This window comes from Bos grunniens, chromosome 10, assembly GCF_055505025.1.
Source record: "Bos grunniens cultivar Pamir isolate PY7600 chromosome 10, Bosgru_T2T1.0, whole genome shotgun sequence".
Classification (NCBI taxonomy): Eukaryota; Metazoa; Chordata; class Mammalia; order Artiodactyla; family Bovidae; genus Bos; species Bos grunniens.
This window is the reverse complement of record NC_141174.1, coordinates 26,227,120-26,250,628: the sequence shown is the minus strand read 5'-3', so window position 1 is coordinate 26,250,628 and position 23,509 is coordinate 26,227,120. Positions and strand designations below refer to the sequence as shown.

General features: G+C 46.9%; 1 protein-coding gene and 2 long non-coding RNA genes across 9 annotated transcripts in view; 2 read left to right on the top strand and 1 right to left on the bottom strand.

The window, feature by feature from the left end:
- Window positions 1-11,343, top strand: part of FNTB (farnesyltransferase, CAAX box, subunit beta) — an 80,582-nt gene extending 69,239 nt beyond the window's left edge. For 3 of the 6 annotated variants that reach the window (XR_015134145.1, XR_015134147.1, XR_015134146.1), the window contains 3 exons: window positions 4,320-4,431; window positions 5,658-6,234; window positions 9,873-11,343. Coding sequence is in view for 3 of the 6 variants with exons in the window: in XM_086320241.1 (XP_086176367.1) it covers window positions 4,320-4,431; window positions 5,658-5,772; window positions 9,873-10,004 (359 nt within the window). In the remaining 3 variants the exon portion in view is untranslated. The remainder of the gene's footprint in view (window positions 1-4,319; window positions 4,432-5,657; window positions 6,235-9,872) is intronic. The other 3 variants (XM_086320241.1, XM_086320243.1, XM_086320242.1) reach the window with 1 other exon arrangement.
- LOC147364178 (uncharacterized) lies at window positions 4,663-19,045 on the bottom strand. Of its 2 annotated transcripts, XR_015134158.1 has the most exons (3): window positions 18,878-19,045; window positions 16,435-16,725; window positions 4,663-5,144 (listed from the first exon to the last, which is right to left on the bottom strand). It is a non-coding gene; the product is annotated as an uncharacterized LOC147364178 (long non-coding RNA). The 2 variants fall into 2 exon arrangements; XR_015134157.1 differs by lacking the exons at window positions 4,663-5,144; window positions 18,878-19,045 and adding an exon at window positions 18,304-18,536 and having other exon boundaries at window positions 13,404-16,725.
- A 2,220-nt stretch (window positions 19,046-21,265) lies between these two features.
- On the top strand, window positions 21,266-22,630 carry LOC147364177 (uncharacterized). Its single transcript, XR_015134159.1, has 2 exons — window positions 21,266-22,210; window positions 22,296-22,630. It is a non-coding gene; the product is annotated as an uncharacterized LOC147364177 (long non-coding RNA).
- The last annotated feature ends 879 nt before the right edge of the window (window positions 22,631-23,509 follow it).

The window sequence follows — 23,509 nt, the reverse complement described above, 5'->3', positions numbered from 1 at the left end:
ATTTGAAGTAAACAGAGGCTCTCTCCTGTGTCCCCGTCACCCCACCTTCCCTGTCACAGCCTACCCTAAGATTCCTCTGCCTAGAGCCCCGGTTTCAAGGTGCTGAGCTGAGGCCTCCCGCTGACTCTGGAGCCTGCATGGTCTCTGCTTTGGACACTAGAGTAGGAAATCAGAAATTCCCTGAGAGTCCAATGTTTCAAAACGAGAAATAACTTAGGGTTTTAGTGATCTCTGTTTTTGGAACTGGTGAGGTCAAACCTCTGGTAACACCCTCCGCCTTTCACAAGCCTGTCCCTGGAAGGGATAAGATGCAGTCATTCTGTAGCTGCCGGGAGAATCTGGTGAGAGGGTAAGAGGAGCCCTACCTGCCCAAGTCTTCACGGGGTCCCTGCTTTCCATTTTGCTTTTTATAGCACAAGTTATGGAGGACTGGTCATATTTCCACATTTGCCTGTGGAAGAAAGTCAGTTGTCTGTGAATTTTGGTACTTCCAGCTTTTTTCACTCCCTGGGAGGAGGCCCATATTAGGCCTGCAGCTCAGTTCTCAGCAAATAGTGGACTTGGACCAGGCAGGGATCTGGGAGGAAGTTTTGAGTGGTGGACAAAGTACTGATGTTGAGAGTCAGAAGGAGATGCGATGTAGAAAGATACTCACAATATACTGTAGTCAAAGTTAGGTTTCAAAGCAGTATGTATGCAATTCACCAGGGAAGTTCCAGGAAACATACTTTTAAAGTTTTATATCCCACTGTTCAGTTCAATTCAGTCGCTCAGTCGTGTCCGACTCTTTGCGACCCCATGGACTGCAGCACGCCAGGCCTCCCTGTCCATCACCAACTCCCGGAGTTTACTCAAGCTCATGTCCATTGAGTCGGTGATGCCATCCAACCATCTTCTCCTCTGTCGTCCCCTTCTCCTCCCGCCTTCAATCTTTCCCAGCATCAGGGTCTTTACAAATGAGTCAGTTTTTCACATCAGGTGGCCAAAGTATTGGAGTTTCAGCTTCAACATCAGTCCTTCCAATGAATATTCAGGACTGATCTCCTTTAGGATGGACTAGTTGGATCTCCTTGCTGTCCAAGGGACTCTCAAGAGTCTTCTCCAACACCACAGTTCTTTTACCATGTATATTACTTTTATTTTAGTAAGTGAACAAATATGTTTTTTGAAGGTGATGATGCTGACACTGATAATTAAAACGATGACGTGGCACGTGAACCCAGGCCATCCCTGACTTGGCGAGTGGTCGTCAGGCCGTCAGTAGTCCATGACGTGGCTGCCTTAGGCATAGAAGAAAGTATTTGAGTAGAAGAATGAATTATTATTAATATATTTAAAACGTCCAGTGCTAAGTCACTTTTTTTTTGTGGAGCAGTAAGATCACAGCAGGCCTGTGAGTTTCTGTTTGGATTGATAGTTACTAGTTGCTGGCTTGGGACGTACTCCATAGCTGTCCACCTGCAAGACTGAGCTCCATGTGGCTGTACCTATCAGTTACTGTTGGAAAAACTTCTGATTTCTCAGATAAAAGGAACCTTTGAAATGCAAAATGACATTATAATGGGGATCTGTATTTTAAGGGAGAGGGATAAAGGATTTAAAAGGCACAGTTATTACTCTGTAATCATATCACCTTTTATCCCTCTGTGATTATGTGTGTTGATGTGCGAATTCAGGATCTCAGGAAGTTCTTGTTGAGTTTATGAACTTTGAGGAATGTAGGAGGTAACCGCAACACTATAATCTATTTAATAATAAACATAGCATTTTCTTCTCAGATTCCAATTTTAGCGATAGGTTATCATTTACCTTAAGGTAACAATCTTTTATTTATTATAGGATATGAAATAAAGGTATATTTTATACTGATGTTTCATACAGTTAATCCTAAAGTTTGATAAATACGCTTTTTAAAATAACAACTTTCTTGAGATATAATTTACATGCTGAACAATCTAATGATTTGAAGTGTACAATTTAGTGTTTTTAGTGTTTTCAGAGTTGTGCAACCACCCCTGTGATCAGTTTTAGAATTTTCAGGCCCCCCCCTCCCCGGCCCCCGCCACCGCAATCCCTACAACCATTGAATGTGCTTCTTAAAAGAAGAAATCACAAAGGAAAAATCAACAGTGTCATCATGGCATATGATAAACTATATTTATGTAATTTTAAAAACCCATTTAGCCAAAAAGTAGAGCAAAAAGGGAGAAATAAGTATATCATATGATACAGATACAGGGTAAATACAGTAAGAAGTTAGGTTAATAAAACTGACTCTTGTATCTCAGAAGACAAAGGATACTTTCAAAAGGAAATACAACTAGTAACAAGTTATGAAAAAACTTCACCCTAATTAGTAATTAAAAGTGAGATAAATAATTAAGTACCCTTTCTTTTTAACAGTTTAAGTGCTGAAAACTTGTTTCCATATACGATGTTTTATCTTATTTTTATTTTATATTGAAGCATAGTTGATTCACTGTGTTAGTTTCAGGTATACGGCAAAGTGATTCAGTTACACATGCATCACCGAGAACTTTTTAAAAGTAACCAGTGCTGGAGGTGGTACAGGAAAAATCTTAAATTTTACTGGCAGCTATAGAAAGTCTTAAAGCAGTTTATCAGTATCTATGAAAAGCCTTAAAAATGTTTATTCTTTTTTAACTGAATCATTCCACTGCTTTGACTCTATTTCAAGAAAATAATCCTAAACATAGAGAATATTCACAGAGGTGTTTACTGCGGCATTTTTTATGATTGCAAGGAACTGGAAACAGCCTTGGCAACAAGTACGCTAGAGAGAAGTCCCATCATATCTGTGTGTATCTCCTGCAGTGCTGTGCTCACAGGTGGAGAAAGAACAAAGAGGAAAGTAATTACAGTACTGTGAGGAATTACTGTACTTCAGGAAGCATGTGTCCTGGGCTGGGCACAAGAAGGGGGCCCTGACTGTGCTTCTCTTCCCTAGGCTCAGTTCCCGTGTGCCTCTTCCAGTGTGAGCATCTCAGGGGCCGGGCGGGACTTGAGTGTTGAAGATGAGTGTTTTTTGTACGCGGCCCCCAAACATCAGCCGACCATGCACATCATCCAGGGCTCAACCTGGGAGATAGCAGTCACTTTCTGACTGCCCCCATCTCTCCTCCCATCTCTCATTTAAGAAATCTGAACATGATTATTTTCTGTAGTCGTCTATGAAGATGAATATTCCAAAATTAACTCATTTGGAAAGTTCTTTTTATGTACCACATTTGCTATAAACTTTGATGAATTTTTACCATAGAAGATTCTCTATGCATATATTTGAGAGTTTGGGTCCAGTGCCTATGTTGATGCCATTACATGTGTCCACTTACGAAATACTCTGGCTTTTCAGAATGATGGTTATGAAGATTATGTAGCAGAACAGAAAAGTGTATGCCTCTAGAGTTAAATGAAAGACATAAGATACAGAAATATCATACCTGTATAGAAAAATGCATAAAACAAAAAAAGAAAGAAAAATTAGCTTTCAGTTGCCATTTACAGGGTGTTCACTACCTTTATAGACCTGGTGTATCAAAGTATAAAATTGACTGAAGACTTAATGCACAGCCTATATGTGTATTTTTAAAAACAATTCTCATATAAATGTTTCCATGCACACCTGCTGGGTGGTAATTTGTCCCTCCTCCTCCCCTGATAACCATGTCCACAGATTCTCTGACTGCTGGTTGAACTTCAGAGTGAAGAAGCTCGGTTGCTGGCCAGTACTTTAGTATCATCACCAGAATCCCAATTTCTGCTTAGACTACCATATGATGCAGGAGGGCAGTTATTAGAATTCTTCTTAGAGAAACTTTTTGAGCCAAGAGACTAGCTGGAGAATTCCCTTTAGAGATGGATTAAAGCAACAGCCAGTATTACCCCTGTTGGAGTTCTCTCGGCTAATCAAGAGTCTGGTTGACAAGAGAGACGTGCTAGAGAAAAAGTCTTAAGAAGCCCAAGGGGAGGCATTATGAACCCAGTCAGGCGCAGCAGCAGAGGTCAGTGTGGAAAGCTGGGCTAAAAAGCTCGTCTGTGCCTGCAAGGGATGTGGTTTAGAACTGCCATCCAAGGTAAGGAGAAGTAAAGCCAAGTGCTGCTCTGACCTGCTGCTCTCTGACCCATTTTAAGGTTCCGGAGAAGGGACGTGTCCCAAGAATGTGATTTTCAAGATTAGTCCAAGCAGAATGTGGGGAAACCTTGACTGTTCCTATTGGATCATGAAATACAAAGTAGGCATTGATCCTCCACGGACGTCTCCCAGGCCCAGGCGCACACTGACCCTTTGTCCTCTGCAGGTGACCCTGCCCTCAGCATGAGTCGCTGGATGTTTCACCAGCAGGCCCTGCAGGAGTACATCCTGATGTGCTGCCAGTGCCCCACCGGGGGGCTTCTGGACAAACCTGGCAAGTGAGTGCCTTGTCTCTGGGGGGCGGGGCGAGGGGGCTGAGCACGCAGGCCTGCTCAGACCCGGACAGGGCAGCCCTTTCCGTGCAGCTGCTTAGTGCCCACGTGGCATGGGAGCAGCTGGGCATGGAGCAGCCCTGTCCACCATGTGTCCATCCTGCGCTTCCAGCTCCCTCCTTTTCCCGGCTTACCTGCACCCCCTTACCAGTTAGGTAAACAGATTGCTGCATGGGTAACATTTCTTTCCTTTTTTATTTAACCAACTTGACCTAAATAGAACAGGATACAGGGTTTTAAAACTCCTGGGTGTCATGCTGTTGTTGTTTAGTCACTAAGTCGAGTCCGACTCTCTGCGACCCCATGAACTGCAACACGCCAGGTTTCCCTGTCCTTCACCATCTCCTGGAGTTTGCTCAGATTTATGTCCATAGAGTCAGTAATGCCGTCCAGCCATCTCATCCTCTGTCGTCCCCTTCTCCTCCTGCCCTCAATCTTTCTCAGCATCAGGGTCTTTTCCAGTAAGTTGGCTCTTCATATCAGATAGCCAAAGTACTGGAGCTTCAGCTTCAACATCAGTCCTTCCAATGAATAGTCAGGGTTGATTTCCTTTAGGATTGACTAATCTCCTTGCTGTCTGAGGGGCTCTCAAGAATGTCATAAACAGAGATTATAATCACAGCTTTCATAGAGTAGATTGAACACCTTTAGGTGCCATACTGAAAGAAAAAGGGAAGCCAATCAAGTCCTGTTCCCTTTGCTGCTCTCTTTCCTCATCCCCCAACCCGACCCCCTCCCTGCCCCCTGCACACACACACACATCCTGCCTCCTCCTGCATGCATCCAGGGGAAGGCTCAGCTGAAGGCTGGCCCCAGCAATTTACCCATTTGTAAATTTTGACCCATTTGAAGAAAGAATTTGACCCATTTCTAGAAATTTTGGTGTGGGATTTTTTATGGCTTTTTTTTTTTTAATGTACTCTTTGGATTTAGCAACACTACCCTGGAGAGCCCTTCCTAGAAGGAAGTCAAGAGGACAGACAGTTCCTGCGGTCAGGCAGGGTGGAGCTCTGAAAAACGCTGATGGGGGAAGCCAGGCTTCTAGGCGTGTGGAGGGTGGGTTTGGTCACCTGAGTGCTTCCTGGGCCTCATCTATGGCCTTGTCTTCGGAGGCTGTGCCAAGGTGGGTGGGGAGCAGAGGATACCTACTCAGAGCTGCCGCATCCTTGCAGGTCCCGGGACTTCTACCACACCTGCTACTGCCTGAGTGGCCTGTCCATAGCCCAGCACTTCGGCAGCGGAGCCATGTTGCACGATGTGGTCTTGGGTGTACCTGAAAACGCCCTGGTAAGGCGGGATGCGGGGGGGAGCTTACCACCGCTTCTCCACAGGGCCCCCAGGACGGGGCTGGCAGGAGGGCAGAGCAGCCCTGTGGGGCCTACAGAACCGACGACACGAGTGTCCCCCATGGACAGGCTGGTGAGCTCGCCGTCCCCACACCCCCTCCGTCTGCAGCCCATTCCCCATTTGTGAGCACCTGACCGGGCTAACTCGAGGTTCTAAGCAGGAATCCAGCCTGCGACGGAGGGTGTATGCCTGTGTCCCGGAGTCTAGGACCCAGAGCACTTGTCAATAGTCCCTGTCTCCGAGGAAGCTGGCTTGGGAGCAGTGGTTTCTGCATCTGCAGCAGCAGCCCCTCCCTGTGTGGCTGATGTCTTCTCTTGGAGCTCTCAACGTGCAGCCCTGCATCCAGAGAAACCCTCTCAGACCACCGTCTATAAATGAGATGCCTGGAAACACTCGGCCAGAGTATGATTTGTGCCCTTCGTAGCACCAGCACAATTTGTCATGTGTGTTTAACTGGCTTTTGTCTGCTTCCCTCAAAAACCATCAGCCCCCTGTGGGCAGGCTGTTCACGGCGGCATCCAGCCTCAGGCCAGCCTGGCCACAGGCGATGCTTCTGAACCTAGTCAGGAGCCTGAGACATGACTCCGACTAAGACTGTCCATGGCCGTCAGATGATGTGCCCATGCAGACTGTCATGAAATATTCCAGCAGAAGAAACGCTGATGGCCAGTAGGTGGATGAAAAAATGCTCAGCCTCACTAATCAATTGAGAAAACCCAAGTAACAACCCTTCAGCTTTCTCATGTGTTTGCCTGCTACGCAGCCCTCTTCCGTTCCTTCCCCTCCCTCCTTCCTCATTGTAACCCCATCCTAAGTTCATCACTGATCATGCCTGCAGATGTTTTTGTGCTGTCACTGCAGAGGTATGTATCCACAAATCATAGAGTTGTTTGTATGCTTTCCGTTGCTTTATAACGGCTATCTACCGCATCACTTTTCTCACTGACCGTTACCCTGAGGTTTAGCCGACTTCACATATGTTGTTTTAATTTATTCATCTTGACTACTGCATGGGATCCCCTTGTCTAGGTGTACTCCAGTTGAGTTTTCTAGTCTCCAGTTGGTCGGCATCGAGACGGTTTCACTTGTGCTGTGCCATGAGGTGTTGCAGTGAACATTCTTGTTAAGTTTCTCTGGGACACCCGCCTTCATCTTCACTAGATGGCCCTGAACTGTACCCCTGTGCGACTGGGTTGTTTTTCACTCACACAGCACCAAGCTGAGTTGTGCTATAGTTAGATATTTCCTTTCTGCTAACTTGACTAGCAGCGTCTCAGTTTTCTTTTGCATTTCCCTGGTTACTGGTGAGGCTAAGCATCTTTTCAAACATTTTTTGGGCCATTTGTGTTATGTCTTCTGTAAATCGCCAGCCACTTTTTTCCTTTGCTCATTTTCTGATTTGTAATTTCGTTTGCTCTTTTCTTATGCATGTTGCAGTTCTTTGTGTGTTCTTGACGCGAGTTCTTTGTCAATGGTATGTGTATGTGTGTGGCGAATCTCTTCCAGTTTGTGACTTTTCACCTTATTAGTGTTTTTTCTTGAATAGAAGATTTTAACTCTGAAGTAAATAATTTTATTTGCCTTTTTGGTTTTCAAAGGTTTGGGGAGGGTGGGGTTACTTAAGAAATCTTTTCCTACCTGAGGTCATAAATATATTTTCTTCTAAACAATGTAAATTTTGCTTTTCCCATCTAATTTTTTAAATTCTCTTGGAATTGATCTCCATCTGTAGTGAGGGTTGGATGTAATTTTATCTTTCTCCTGTTTTGGATACCAGTTGACCAGCACCATTTACTGAAGTTTACCACCTTTCCTACTGATGTGTATCACGTTTGTTACATACTCAAGTTTCTGTTTCTGAGTTGATTCTGTTTCTGGACACTCTGTTCCATGGGTCTGTTTTATTATCTTCACTGTCTTATCAAATCTTAAATGCATGTAAGCAAGTCTCACTCACCCACCTCATTCTTTTTTTTGTTTTCATTATCCTTTGCCTTTTGCATTTTAGGATTTCCTGTGCATTTTAGGATCAGCTTATTAAGTTCCACAAAAGCTAGTGGAATCTGTATTACATTGAATTGCATTGAATGTAATATTAATGGGAGACAACTGACTTTAATATTAAGGCTTCCCTTAATATTTTTCAGGTTTTTTACCTATATTTTAATGGTCTTTTATCATTTCCCACAAAGGACTAGCATATCTCGTTAGATTTATGTCTTAAGAAATTTACAGTTTTTGTGTCTATTGTGACTGGAGTATTTTTTCCACTTTATTTTATAATTGGCTGTTATTAATGTATAGAAATGCTATTGATAATTGTTGTTTAACTTTGCACCCAGCAGCCTTGCTGAATTCTTTTTTTTTTTTTATTGTTCCAATCAACTTATGGGATCTTAGTTACCTGACCAGGGGTCAAATCCAGCCCCCTGCAGTGGAAGCCTGGAGTCCTAACCACTGGACCACCAGGGAATTCCCACTGAATTCTAATAGTTGTTAATAGTTTGTCTACAGAATCTCTTAGATTTTTTTATTTAGACCGTAATATCATCTTCAAATAAGGACAGTTTTGCCATTTCCTTCCTGATGCTTAAGAATTTTATTTATCTTGCCATGTAAGATAATTTTATTTATCTTGCTATGTTGGCTAAACGCTCTGTGGAGTGTTGACCGGAAGTGGTAATAAAAAGTGTTCAGATTGTAATGGAAAGGCTTCTATAATTCCACCATTCAGGAAGATGCTGACTGTGAGGTTTTGATAAATATTTCATGTCAAGTTAAGGATATTTCCGCCCCCTTTCCTGGTCTGCTGAGTTGTTTTTTGTTTGAATCATAATCTAGTGTTAAATTTTATTGAATGCTTTTCCCACATCTGGGTTTTCCTCCTTTAATCTGTATTATGTTTTGTTAATACACATTGTGATGTTAACTTTACATTAGAAAGATAAACCCTACTTGGTTATAATAGAGAGTATGTGTGTGTGCTGGTTTATCACACTGCTGATTTGCCCTGGTGGTGTTTTTGGCTCGTTTTTATTTAGGATTTTTTTTTGCATGTGTGTTCATGAGAAAGATTGATCTCAATTTTTGTTTTATGGTACTGTTCTTTTCCAGTTTGTGTTTCAGGATAATATAGCCTCATAAAATTAGATAGGTATCTTCCTACCCTTCTTTTTCTTTGGAAAGTTTTATGTAAGTTAGAGATTATAAGCTAACACTTGCTTGAGAAAACAGGTAGACCTAGTATTTGGTGGGGTGGGGGAAATGGTTGTAGCAGAATAAACAATTGTTATTTAACTTATTCATATAGGCTTTAAAGGATTTCTTCTTGAGCAATTTTGAAAATCCATATTCTCCTATAAAGCTGCTCAGTTTATCAAAATTTTTATATTTTGGCATGAAACTGGGCATGGTATTTTCTTTGAAGTTTTAAAATCTCTTGCAATTATGTACCCTTCTTCATTGTCCCAGAGTGGAAGAATCCTGAATCCTGGCCCAGGACTGTACCCTGTCTCAAACCAGAGTCTCTGTGGTGCAGTGGGATAAAATAATTTATATATGGCCTGACACATTTACTTCAATGTTAGGGTTGTGTACCTTTTTCTTGATTATAAATATAAATGCATGGTCATTGTTTTAATAATTGAGATATATAAAAAAGTATAAATTAGAAAATTTTAAATAGTCATGTCACTGCTCCTATTTTGGAATATTCCATATACATCACATCTACAAACACTTTAAAAAGTAAGTTTGGGATAGCACACATAATGTTACCCTCATTTAATGTAAGTATTTGCCAATATCATCAAATATTTGAAAGCGTATTTTTTAACGGCTCCATAATCCCTTTGTGTCCCACGTGGTAGAACACGTTTTTACCAGTACCCTGTTGTTGAACCTTAGGGCCTTGTAAGATAAATCTCCATGTGCAGCTCTGATTTTTGTTATATTCTTACAAGCGCATTTAATGGGCAAAGGCTGTGCACATGTCCAAGGGCCATGGGGTGATTGATTGGCATCTGTTCTTCTCTTTGCAGCAGCCCACTCACCCTGTGTACAATATTGGACCAGACAAAGTGATCCAGGCTACCATGCACTTTCTGCAGAAGCCAGTTCCAGGCTTTGAGGAGCATGAGGATGAGGCATCAGCAGAGCCTGCCACTGACTAGGGGACACGGGGCCTGCAGCTCTGCGTTCACCCATCTCCCCAGTCAGACCAAGGTTTATACGTGTCGATACATACTGCATTTTGTGCTGCACAAGCCTTGGCCGCTGTGAAGCTTGGTTCTTTGTCCTTTTTTGTTAAACAGAACAAAACTGATGGCTCTTGGTTCAGAGAACACAATGGTGTGGTTTTTTAAAAATTCTTTCCACTCCCGTCCTACCAAAACCTACCAGCTGTGTAGCATCTGGACCCGGCTCTGGCCTGGCCAGGGTTGACTGGGGAGCAGTGCATGCTGGAATAGCAGCCCCGCACCGCCAGCTGGCCAGCGCGACCGTCCATTGAAATGAATGATGTCCGAGTATTACAGCATTCAGAGCTGTTGCTGCGATTCTCACGTGTGCTACCACTGCGTCACCAGGAAGATGGCCTCCTATGGGTGCAAAGAAGTCTGCTCCATACCTAGGCAGGGGCTTTGAGTCTCACCAAAATGAATTTTCCAGGAAGATAACGTGGTGGGGCTTCACTCAGAGGTGCCCAAGGTCCTCGCCTCCCAGCTTGGTTACTTGCAAGGGGAAGGAGCTAGGGTTGGGGGAGAAGGGATCAGGAGGTGTGAGTCCCTCCCTCTCCAGACTGGGCACTGACCACACATCTCTAAGGCCAGCTGCTGCATGGGCAGGATTTGCCTCAGCCCCAGTTGTGGTAGCTTAGACCTGGGAACCAATTATGAGTGGAAAACGAACTTCTTGTTCAACTCTGAGCCAGAGGAAGCAGCCCCAGAGCCACCCCATCACGTGCTCTGAACAGCCCCTCTGAAGACTGCGAAGCAGTACCTTCAGCCCTTGGCCAGGCTATGTTTCCGTCTTTCTTGCCCCGACTCCCTGCTCACCCTTCTGAAAGACAGTGTTGTCTTCTCTCACCCTGAGTATTAACACTACTAAGTCTTTCACCTTCATTTCTGACTCAGGATTTACTCACATCCTGCCTACTCCAGGCTCAGAGAAAGAAAACCTAGTGCTAGATAAGCTGGATGCTGCCAGGGCAGGGCTGAGCGCTGCCCAGAGTGTTCAGCCTGGCAGGGCTCCTGCTGCCCACACAGAACAACTCTTTCTCGGTTAGTAGGGGTGCTGTTGGCTCACCTATCCACTCCGATGGTCACAGCAAGCTCTATGTCGCTGGTCTGGCCTTCCTGTAAGCAGCCGTGGGCTGTGGGCAGATGGGGACCCAGAGATGCAGTGTAAGGCTCATCTCAAAAACTCTGGCCATCTGCTGCCTCTAATTCCCTAGTGCTTTGGTGTATTGAGCTATGTATTACCTCCTTGAAATAATAAAAAAATAACCTTTTCTATGATGTCTCTCATTCGTGACTGGTACCAAGAAAACTCCCGAGCGTCCAGCGTTAGGAGCTCTCCAAGTTGCTTGTGGGTCACCTGTCTCCTGTATGTGATTCCAGACCGGGCGAGTCAGTATTTACAAAGAGGAGTGACTTGGCTTCCTCCTGCCCACACCTTCTCCAGTCGAGGACAGGGAGGACCTAACCAAGATGGGGAGAACCCAACCTCCCTGGAGCCCTTGTTTGTCCAGCATTCCACACACAGGTGTCAGTCTGTGTGTCTGTCTCCTTCGCCTGGCTATGAGCAGGGACCTTGCTCCTGAGTCCTCATGCAGGAACTTGGCAGTGGGTGACATCCTGGCGAGTTGGGCAGGTCGGCATCATGTGGTCACCTGGTGTTCCTCACCTGGTCAGAGACCCTCTCCCAAGGAGAAGCCAAGCAGGCGGGTGCCCTGTGGCCTGTCCCTCCTTGATGGGAAAGAAGAAGGCGCCTACAGAGATAGAGATCGACCAGGTCCACATGCTGGCTTGTAATTCTTGTCCCCATGCTGTTTCTGCCAGGCTAACAAATGTTCAGGCTGCAAAGCAACATGCTGAAATGCACCCTCCCGTCACTACAATGAAAGGCCAACCCTCTAACACCAGTAGCCTCAAGGTATTAAGAGATTAATTGCAGTAGTAATTGGTGTGGTTAAGAGAAGGGATTGCTTCAGTCTACACTGGCTTTATACCAAGGAGGGAGGATTTGAGCCAGGCCCCAAAGTGTAGGGAAATTTGGCAAGGTAGAAAAGAGAGGATCATTCACTGGTATTCTTAGCTCAGGACAGTCTATGCTGGTGTATCTATGAGACCTCTCTCTGCTCCCATTTGGGTCTGGAGGGTTTCCTGACTTAAAAGAGCATTCCAAGTGGCTCCTCAGATTTATCATGGATCCTTAAATTAGAGGCACTTCCACAGCATTCAAGGTAGGTTGCCCCAAATATTTCCTCTATTGATAATAAAGAAATTGACTACAGAGCTCTATCTCCAGATGGGCCCCAACATCCCCCTGGAACTTATCCCAGACCCACCTTGAATGCTATGTAAGTTGGGAAGCCTGCCAGACTCTACTATGAGCAGAAAGGGGTCCTTGTGGATAAGCCAGCACAAACTTGACTGAGATGACAATATGAGTCAACAGTGTTCTTAAACTGCCCTCTGGTATAATTTCTGAGAAGTTGCAAGTTAGATTATGGCCACTGTGCTGTAACAATGCAGGAGTGTCCTCGATGAAGTCCCTTCTTGGGAAAACTATTAAATAATATTTCTGTGTTGGCCTTCCATGGAGGTCTAGCCTTGGATCTTGATATGTTGACTCCTGGTGATTTAGCAGAGAAATGGAGTTTATAAACCCCCTGGCAGGGTGGTGGCGTACATGGCCCTGGCTGTTTTCATCAGTATTAACTACGCCGCACTTCTGGCAGGAGCCTGATAGCCGGGAATTAAAAATGGAGCTTCTTGAGTTCCCTAAGCGTGCTTATTGTTGGTAGACATGGAATCCGTTGGCTTCAAAAGTCAGATGTATCGATAAAAGTGCTGACATCTTAACAAAGACTCAGGACATATCATTCGGGGATAAATTTGGGAAACTGCTTTCCTAATGCTGACGGTAGGACTTGAATCACATGTTTTTTCCCTTCTGTTCTGGAGACCTTTCCCCTTTGCTTTTTTTGTTATTGAAATATAATTGCTTTACACTGTTAAGTTTCTGCTGTACAACAGGAATCAGCTAGGTGTACACGCATATCCCCTCCCTCCTGAGCCTCCCGCCCACTGCCCCCCACCCCTCTAAGCCATCACGGGCACTGAGCTGAGCTCCCTCAGCGCCCCGCTACCTGTCTAGTTTACACAGCAGGGTAGTGTGTATATGTCACTGAGTGTTTCCGTTCGCCCGACTCTCCTCCTCCCGCTGTGTCCACAAGCCCATTCTCTACTGCGTCTCTGTTCCTGAATAGGGCTCCATATGAATGGGATTAGTGGGTCTATGATTCAGGGCTATTCAGCGTTGCTTCCATCTGAGGATGTGGGTATTCATTTGGGGGAAGTATTTTGCTAATATTTTATTCTTCTACCATTTACACCAGGGGGCAGCAAAATTTCTCTAAAGGGCCAAAGTTCAGTTCAGTTCACTCGCTCAGTCGTGTTGGACTCTTTGCGACCCCATGAGCCACAGCACGCCAGGCTTCCCTGTCCATCACCAACTCCCGGAGTCTACCCAAACTCCACTGAGTCCATTGAGTCGGTGATGACACCTGACCATCTAATTCTCTGTCGTCCCCTTCTCCTCCTGCCTTCAATCTTTCCCAACATCAGGGTCTTTTCAGATGAGTCAGCTCTTCACATCAGGTGGCCAAATGCTATTGATAAAATATTTTAGGCTTTGCAAGCAACTACTCAACTCTGCTCTACCACTGTAGTACAAGACAGCTGCAAAGTATGGCTATGTGCCAATAAAACTTTATGAAAATGTAGTGGGTCAGATTTGGCTCATGGGCTGTATTTGCCTACCCCTGCTGCTGCTAAGTTGCTTCAGTCATGTCTGACTCTGTGCGACCCCATAGACGGCAGCCCACCAGGCTCCTCCGTCCCTGGGATTCTCCAGGCAAGAACACTGGAGTCCGTTGCCATTTCCTTCTCTAATGCATGAAAGTGAAAGTCACTCAGTAAATGTCTGACTCTTCGTGACCCCATGGACTGCAGCCCACCAGGCTCCTCCGTCCATGGGATTTTCTAGGCAAGAGTACTGGAGTGAGTTGCCATTGCCTTCTCTGCTAAATCTAGACTAAATCCCATCCATTCAACATTCTTCCACATCTCTCATGGCTGGGATGCTTTCCATGTACGTGATATTAGTGTTAAATGACAAAATGTACTTGCTAACGTTCAGCCCAAACATTTTAACCACCTATGTGCATTGCTCAGGTCATTCACTGCCCTTGAACAGGAAGGAGAATTGTATGATGTAAAGAACTGTTGCAACTGACAGAAAACTGGACCCAAACTGGCTTAAAGCAAAGAGGAAATGTGTTGACTCATAAACTGAAACATTCAGGAATTAGCGTAGCTTTGTGAGTGGCTTCAGTGGGTTTCTCTCTATCTTTCTATATTGGCTCTGGCCTCAGGCTCTCTCCACGTGACTCTAAAATGGCAGCAGCAATAACTCCAGACTTTACATACCCTTAGGGTCAAGTTCAGCAGACAAAAGCAGCAGGCACTTCCTTCCCAGTGAGTATCATTGCATTTCACTGGCTTTGATCAAGCCAAGTGCTTTTCTGAGACTCAATCCCATGGCCAGTAGATTACACAGTAAACTGATTGATCACATGCTTCTCCCATGAGCAGGAAATGGGGCTCCATCAGAAGCACAAAGACCAAGAATGGGGAAAGAACGAAGCCTCAGTACAAATTAGTAGCGTGTGTGAAACTAGCTCAGTTGTGTCTGACTTTTTGTGACCCCATGGACTATAACCTGCCAGGTTCCTCTGTCCATGGAATTCTCCAGGCCAGAGTACTGGAGTGGGTAGCCATTCCCTTCTCCAGGGGATCTTCCCAACCCAGGGATCAAACCCAGGTCTCCCGCATTGCAGGTGGATTGTTTACCGTCTGAGCCACCAGGGAAGCCCAAGAATACTGGAGTGGGTAGCTTTTCTCCAGTGGATCTTCCCGACCCAGGAATCGAACCTGGGTTTCCGGCATTGCAGGTGGATTCTTAAAAAGGAGAGATGGATGCTAGCGATCTAATCACTATGTTCTCCATAACGGTGGATTCTAGAAGCCTGTCGTGGACACTGTGGCATCCATTCCTTCCCTCCCCAACTGTGGCAGCCAAAAGGCTTATGTGCGTGTTCCCCCCAACCCCGTCCAGGCCAGGTCCCGATTGGCCCAAGCCAATCATTTTAATTTATCCTTCTGCATCAGGAACTTGTTCAGGTTTAATAATAACCCAGGCCTAAGCCAATCAGCATGGTTTGTCCTAGCCTCAGTGATTGATTTAGAGCCAAGGATGTGGCCTAAAATAGACCAAAGAGAGGGAAGCCCTGGACATCTGATGACTGGGGAAAGCAGCTCTCTCCTGTTAGGGATGGTGGAATGTGTGGCCTGGGACTCCAACAACCATTTTCCTACCTGGAAGGAAGGCTGTCTTAGAGGCCAGTCCACACAGACTCCCTGAGAGACTGACTGAGAAACACAGCCACAGCTCTGTCACACCGCTCCTGCAGCCTGGATCTACCTCTGGACTTTTCAGTTAGGTAAGCCAATTTGAGTTGGATTGATTATTTACTATTGCTTGCAACCAAAAGCATCCTGACACACACAAAACTCTATCCCAGATTAGCCCCCAAGTTACAAAGTCCTCACCTGCTGCCTGAAGAATGCTGATTGTCAGGGATTCCCTGGTGGTCCAGTGGCTAAGATTCTGTGCTCCCAATGCGTGGGGCCCAGCTTCGATTCCTGGTCAGGGAACTAGATCCCACATGCTACAACTAAGGATCCCCTGTGCTGCAACTAAGACCCAGGACAACCAAATAAAAAAAGAAGAACGCTGATTGTCCTTGCCACCTCCATCCAAACAAGAACCCAAGGGAGACAGCCTCCTGGTCACTGCCCCTCGTCATCTGATGCTTGATTCAGTCTCGAGGTGGGTGGGGCAGGTGTGTTATCTGTATTTTACAGTTGGAGAAACAGGTCAGAGAGCTGGAATGACTCACCCAGGGCTTACCAGCCATCAAGTAGTGGAGTCTGGACCTGAACCCAGGTCTGCTGCCTCCAAAGGCCACGTACTCCCACCACTCCCAGTCTCTGAAATGGGTGGTCTCAGAGGTGGGGAGCAGACTAAACGTGCATGAGTTTCCCCTAGGGTGGATGACCGAGGCCTTGAATGCCTACTCCCGTCTTTCACCAGGATGCGGGTGGTGATAATGAAGAGTGGGGGCGGGGTCATCTCACCCTTCTGACTAGCCCCCCTGCCATCCCCACCCCTCAACTGTCAGTCCCTGGCATAAAGCAGCGCGCTCTGCACCACGTGCGGGCCACCCGGCGCACAGTGTGATGCTGCGTGACTCACAGGCAAGGCACGGTGAGTCAGTCTTCCCGGGAGCTGACCACAGCCAGCCTTCTCCACTCCAGCCCGGCAGGCCTAACTGGTTCCTGGACATCCTCTTTCACTTCCTCGAGGTAACCTTGGCTCTGTGTTTTACCAGCTGATGCAGGAGGTTCAGAGCACAGGGCCCAGTGGCTACTGTTCCTCGTTCCTACTTCTTGGGCACGTCCAACAACAAAACCAGGCAGGCAGGCGGAGGGCTCAGCACCAGACCAGGTTAATGGGACACTTTCTCTGCCCTCTGCAGAAACACAGCTGTGAGAAAGAACAACAATAATACATTTTCAATAATAAACTTTCACAGAGTTCCCTTCTGCCCCTTAGCCAGTCTCCCCTCTTGTTAGTATCTCATGTTAATATAGTACATTCATCATAACTCAGGGCAAATACTGATCTATTAACTAAAGCCCATACTTTACTTCTCCTGGAGAAGGAAATGGCAATCCACTCCAGTTTCTTGCCTGGAAAATGGCATGGACAGAGGAGTCTGGCAGGCTACAGTTCAGGGGGTTGCTTTATTTGGAATTCCTTCATTTTTACCTATGCCCTTTTTCTGTCCCAGGGTCCCATTCGAGATACCTCATTACCTCATGACATTTAGCTTGCTCTTGGCTGTGATATTTTCAGACTCACCTTGCTTTGGGTGACCTTGACAGTTTTGAAGAGGACTCGTCAAGTGTTTTATAGGCTGCCCACCCACTGGGATTTGTGTCTGTTTTTTCTCATGATTAGACTGGGTTTTGGGGAGAAAGACCACAAAGGTCAAGTGCCTTTCCCATCCTATCAATGGTACGTGCTATCAACATGGCTTCTCACTGACGTTGTTAACCTTGGCCACCTGGCTGAGGTTTGTCCCCCAGTAAGGCTCCTCTTTCTCCCCCTTCCCACACTGTTCCCTTTAGAAGAAAGCCCATGTGCACAGCCCAACTGAGGGGTGGGGAGTTATACCCCACATCCTTGAGGGCGGAGTAGCTACATACATTATTTGCAATTCTTTTGTTTGGGAAGTTTATCTATGCTCTCTTTATTTCTTCATTCAATCATCTATATCATGATTAATTATTTTATACTTTGGGTTATATATCAATGTTTTAATACTGTGTTGTTTATTTTACTGCTCAAATTGTTCCAGATTTGGCCATTAGGAGCTCTTTTAATTGGCTCCTGTGTCCCTCTTTCATACCCATTCTTTCTTTTAATAATAATGCATTTTTCTATTCTTTTTCTTTCAAGAAGTATTGCATGTTGGTAATTGTCAACATTGGAAAATGGGTACCTTAGGGTTCAGTAGACTCCTTTCTCAATCTTTGGTCACAACTAAATTCTTTTCAAAATAAAAGGTACTGCGTGCTGGTTACCTTGGATGGGGGACTTCATGTTGCCATCTGCCATACCTGTGATGGCGTGGGCTACAGGCCAGGAGCCCGTGCAGGGCAGAGGCTCACAACCACTTCCTTCCCCCCATAGCCTCCACCCTGCCCCTCTGCTGGCTGCACCGGGGGCCTGAGGCTGGCACTGTGGTAGGAGAGCACAGCAAGAGCTTGAGAAGTGATGACCTGGCCCTGTCCCCTGCCCCTCCCACATGCCAACCCTCTCTGGACCGAGGTCCCCAGCCCCTGAACTCCTCTGGCATCTGTAGCCATGTGCATGAATCTGCTCTCCACCTACTCTAAGCTTGGAGGCAGGGCCCAGGCTTCATCAGCTGCCCTGAACCTCCCCAGTGATTGACACAGTGCTGGGCTGAGAATACAGGCTGCTCAAATACCCATGGACTGAACTTATGCAGAGGCAACCCCAGGACTGACCCAACAGTGCTCAGAGACGCACACTCACCAGAGAGCTGGAGTCCACTGGCCCACACACCCGTGTGTGTGCATGGGGTACTTGTGACAGGCCAGGCATTGTGCTCGGGGTGCGGCAGCAAACACGAGGACCAGACCTGGGCTCATGGGAGCGACCAGGTGGAAAGGCCTGCCGAAAGGCTCACGGCAGCTCTCTGAGAAGGATGGGGCCCTGGACGCACTTCCTGGTTGGGAAATAGTCAAGTCATTCGAACCAGAGTTCCTGTACCCGAAGTCTCCACTGCGGGAGGTATCTGCTGTGGACGTGACATTCCTCCTCTCAGCTGGCTGGCCTTGCTGTGGCCTTTTGGCGCAAAGCCTTTGGCCACTGTCCTTTAGCCCCAGATCTGTCCCTGCCACCTCCTAGCCGTTGATGCCTCCGGGAGATACGAAACAATGAGACTCTCAAGCCTGCGCGTGGGACCACAGTGCCAGCTGGACTCCTCTCTGCTGATGAGCGCCCAGGGGCGTGGGCGGCAGCTCCCCATGCCTGTTTGGTTATTTTCTGAACCAGACTCTGCGTGGCTCATGGAGGCCTTGCAGGAACCGGCTTGTGAAGGGCTTACCTTTCCCTTTGGGCCTGCAGTGGAGCTGTCAGCTTTCTGCTTTTCTTGGCAGGAGGCTCAAACCCTCACCATGTTCAGCGCTGGAGTGGAAGGTTCTGGCACAGATTTCTTAACATTGGATCCTTGATTCTTCGTTTCCTTTTCTTTCCCCCTCTGGCCTTTAATTTACTGGAAAAAATTAATAGCAGAGATTGTGCTGGATAATTTGGCCCAGAGGAGGCTGTAGGTATACAAGGGCCCCACCCATGCAATGGACATCAGAGGAAAACAACCCTAAATTGGGCCTGGCAGTCAGACCTGGGCCTGCTGGTGCGGCTGGCATCCCACATGGCCACGGGAGGGAACTGGCTCGGCTGGTTGTGAATTGTCCAGGCCCACCTGTTTGGCTCTTTTCTAGACACACCCGTCCTGCTGGGTGTGTGTGTGTGTGTGTGTGTGTGTGTGCGCACTCAGGGCACACACGTCAGCCAGGGAGAGCCAGAGCACGTGGGCCCTGGATCCAGTCATCAGACCGCATGGAGCCAGCAGGTGAGTCTGTCCCCACCTCACCCCTGCTCAAGGGGCCCTGTAAATACCAAGGTCCCACCCTTATCGTAACCAGGCCCCATCAGGAAACAGGGCAGGCACAGAACTGTTCTCAGTGTCTCTGTGGCTAGCTCAATGCAGGTCATCAGGAAGGCACTGGAGAAATATGAACTGAAACCGGGATGGAGAACGGGGTGAAGAAACCAGAAAGGTCATGGCTAATGGTTCCGACCCAGCCAGCAAGGGTGTATTTCATTTCCCAAGTTGAGATATTTTCAAACAATAGCAGACCATGTTTTGCTAGAGGTCCCTTCAGAAATCAAACAAAACCTGTTACCATGCCCTTTGGTACTCAACATGTATTTACTGCCCCTTCCTTGTGAGAATTTTAACATACTGAAGGAGAAAGCTGATTCACTCCATACCGCAACAAAACTCAAACGGCTGAACAGCCAGGACCTATGCTGGCAGACAGACCTAAGAATTGCTAACGCGCATGTCCTCCCAAAGTGCCAGACGTTCCAACTTAGGCCTTCACGCCTCACAGCGGCACTCAGTGCTACTGCTGTCCTCATGTTATGCCTCAGGAGACCACGGCAGAGTCATCCAGAGCCAGGCAGTCCAGACAGGTGGGCTCAGAGCCTGTGACCTAAACTACCCAGGCTCTGGTTCTGAAGCTCTCAGGCTCCTTGTCCCTAGCTTGACCTAACGGAGCAATGACGACACTTGCCCACTGGGTGATGCTGCTGCTGGGAAAGCCTCCAAAGAATGCAAGCAGGGGCCTGCCCAGTCCGTCAGTCCTGTGTCCACCTCAGCCTGCTTCTCCAAGCTGGTCCGGGAATGAGTTGGCCAATTTGATTCTCTACCTGAGAAATAAACTAGAAAATATTTTTGTTTATTCCTTCTCAGGCAAAGTGTGGGGAGGTATTAATTAAGCCCATGCCTTTAGTAAACCCCAAACTATCGAACCTCAAAATTGAAGGACACTCTGTCTTGCCCATTCATGATCCAGCAGAGTCCAAAGGTCCTAGTTCCTAACATGATTTTTCCACTGCGCATCCAATGTAGAGGCTGGCAAACTCCTCTTGCCTATGTGGGTTTCCTCCTCAGGCCAGAGAAACTGTTTTGAGCAAAGAAAAGCTCTAGTTTCATGCTATGCAGAACAGAGCCTGGCAAACGGGCCTGAGAGAGAGCCTTGCTCCGGCTGGCTTATAAACCAGCTTGGTGACACAGGACAGTCAGTGTGTGGCATAAAAATGGGTGCTGCCCCATGATATCACCCTTGCTTGGAGCTTCCACAAGTGGCAAGGCAGCCCTCATGAGTGTTTGAGCCCCCTGGGAGAAGGGAAACACCGTGGAGGTAGTTCTATCCATCGGACTTATAACAAGCATCTCTCCGCCCCCTTTCCCCAAGCCTTCAAGAGCCTGGTCTCAGACCCACCTGGCTAATTCAATTCAGCCCACTCACTTGTCCGAACAGTTTCCTTTTGTTCTCTGGGTTATTTTGCTTTGGGGAGTCAAACCTGAGTGCACGAGAACAATCTTGTTAAACAGCCCGACTGGCTGGTGGGCCATGGTGGGCTGCTGGTCAGGGGAGCAGGAGCCTGAGAATCCTCTTGACAAGCACCCTTGGGGCATGGCCCAAGGGTCCACTTTAAGTAACACCACCACAGGCATTTCTTGGCAGTTCTGCCAGCCAGAGTACCAAGTGTCCCAAGTTTAGAGCCACCACTGAGTAGCAGGAGGGGATGCCGCAGCCTCACCTGGGGTGACAACGGAACTCAGGTGTGTTCTCTGGTTCTGAGCACTGGACTGTGTCACCAGTTCTGGGGGCCTGTGCCCTCTCTTCATGCACCCTGCCTTGTACGGCGAGGACACATCTCAGGGGCGGGAAGCAGTTGTGAGTCACGGCGAAGTCCACCCTCATGCAGTCCAGGGAAGACCTGGGTTTTTTGCATCTTGCAGATTTAGCCCTGGTCACATGTTCTGTGTAGATAAGGGCAGCTGGCACCTGAGTCTCCCCCTTGGTCCTGAGGTCAAGTGCATTATAAACATTATTTCCTCTGCTTCTCACAATCACATTGTGAGGTTAAAGCTATTATTATCCTTATTTTAGATATGAGGACACTGAGCTGAGAGAAGTAACTTGCCCAAAATTACCAGCGACCAACAAGAGCCAGAATTTTGAACTCAGGCAAGCATACTTCAGAGCCCAAGAGTTAATACACTACAACTCTAATATTAGAGAATGAATTCAGCTCTCTTCAGTCCTAGCTCAGGGCTATCATCTGCTCTAGTCCACTTTTTAAGTCTTTCTGTGTTGATAGCTTTGTGAGCTTCAGGCAATTCTTTGCTGAAGTGGTAGCTACTCTACAGATGGGATTAGCATATTAAGAATTTTAAAAACCTGGCCATTAATACCCTTACCCTTGGGGCAAATTGTAAAGGGAGGAAAATATCAAGCTCTCCCCATGGCAAGAGAAAGAGGTTGCTTTTCACAGGACCAAGTCCTCAGCAGTTTCTCTGGCTTTGTGCTGGGCTGTCCAGAGTGCAGTGCCTTAAGAACCAACCACAGAGTAACCAGGAAGTGAACTGTGGTCACTTTGGTGATCTGGGGGACATATACCGGCTTCCTAGACACGCACACCGGAAGGAACTTGGCCATGGCTTTCACTTGTTTCCCTTCAGCGAGCACAGACTCCAGCCCAGGGGCTCTTACCTGGTTCTCCTTTTCGGGCAGCTGCTCCCAGTAGCGCCTCTTCCTCTCCACGGCTTGTCAGCACACCAGCCAGCTTTGGATTTTCCCAGGTGAACCTGCTATCCTGTTGTGGCCTTTTTCTTCCAACTGGTTTACGGGAATTTTGAGATGCCTAAAACTCAACTCCTTTTCCAGCCAATGTCCTGGAGCCGGGGACTGGATCTCGGAGATGTCACCTTTCCAGGATGGCTCGACTGTTTGCTTCGCCAACACGGCCACACCTGCATTTCGGTTCTAATGCCCACCCTGACCAAGCCCATTGTGTGTAATATGGAATCTATAATTAAAAGTCTGGATATACAAAGGGATGTAGTAAAGGGCAATAAACGGGAAGGAAAGAAAGCACACTCACTTTGAAGGCTGAGGAAATCACCAGATTGCTCATTCCCTACTTTTTCTCCCTTATTCACGTCTCTTTTAGTCTTGAAAAGGAATGTTATTAATAAACAGGATTCTGCTCTCTCCCCGCATCCTTGTTTTCCTTATTGAGATCACGGTTTTGGGAGCTGGCTTGTCACGTTACAAAACACCTCTTATAAATATGAATAAGAATATGTATAACTGAGTCACTTTGCCGTATAGCAGAAATTAACACAACATTGTAAAAATGCCTCTTAAAGAAACACAATCCACCACCTGTCAACTCCCGTTAACCAACAAGAGATGCTACAGATTCGACATCCAACAGATAGGAGCCCCGGCACCACCACTCTAAAGAGTGACAAATCAAAGAACTGATTTGACTTCTCTCCCTCCCTTGGTCTAGGAACAGCAGTATTTCCTGTCAACTAGACAGGAAAACTAAAGCTGAGCTGTAATTCTGGCCATAAATCCTTTCTTTCAAGGTCAAACAAGTTCAGGCCAGGAGAACTCCCTAGCCTGAGGAGAGCTAACTGGATGCTGTTGAAGCCTCTTTGACTTCCAGCCCATGGCAGCCCTGCTGCCTCCTGTTACTATGTTGGAACTCTCTAGAAACTGGAAAGTCCTAGAGAATACCAGTCGCCCCTAGACTGGATGTGACATTCATTACCAGAAGAAACCCAAACCCACAGCTCTGCGCTACCAGTTCCCCAAGGGTCATCTATTTAGCTGGAGCTGGATCCAGAAATGTTGCCCTGGATAACCCCATCCCTGTTGGAACTTTCAAAGCTTCCATACAATGAGCAAAGTCACCACCACTGGTTTATCCACCCCCCCGCCCTGCTTGGGCCAAGCTGAGTCCTTAAAACACAAAGGAAACTGCTCCGGCATGGTGGCTCCCAGCCCGCGGGCTCCTCTCTCAGGCCCCACACGGGCCCAGTGGCCTCCACCATCTTGGCCTTTGCCAGGGCAAGAAGACACCACCACCA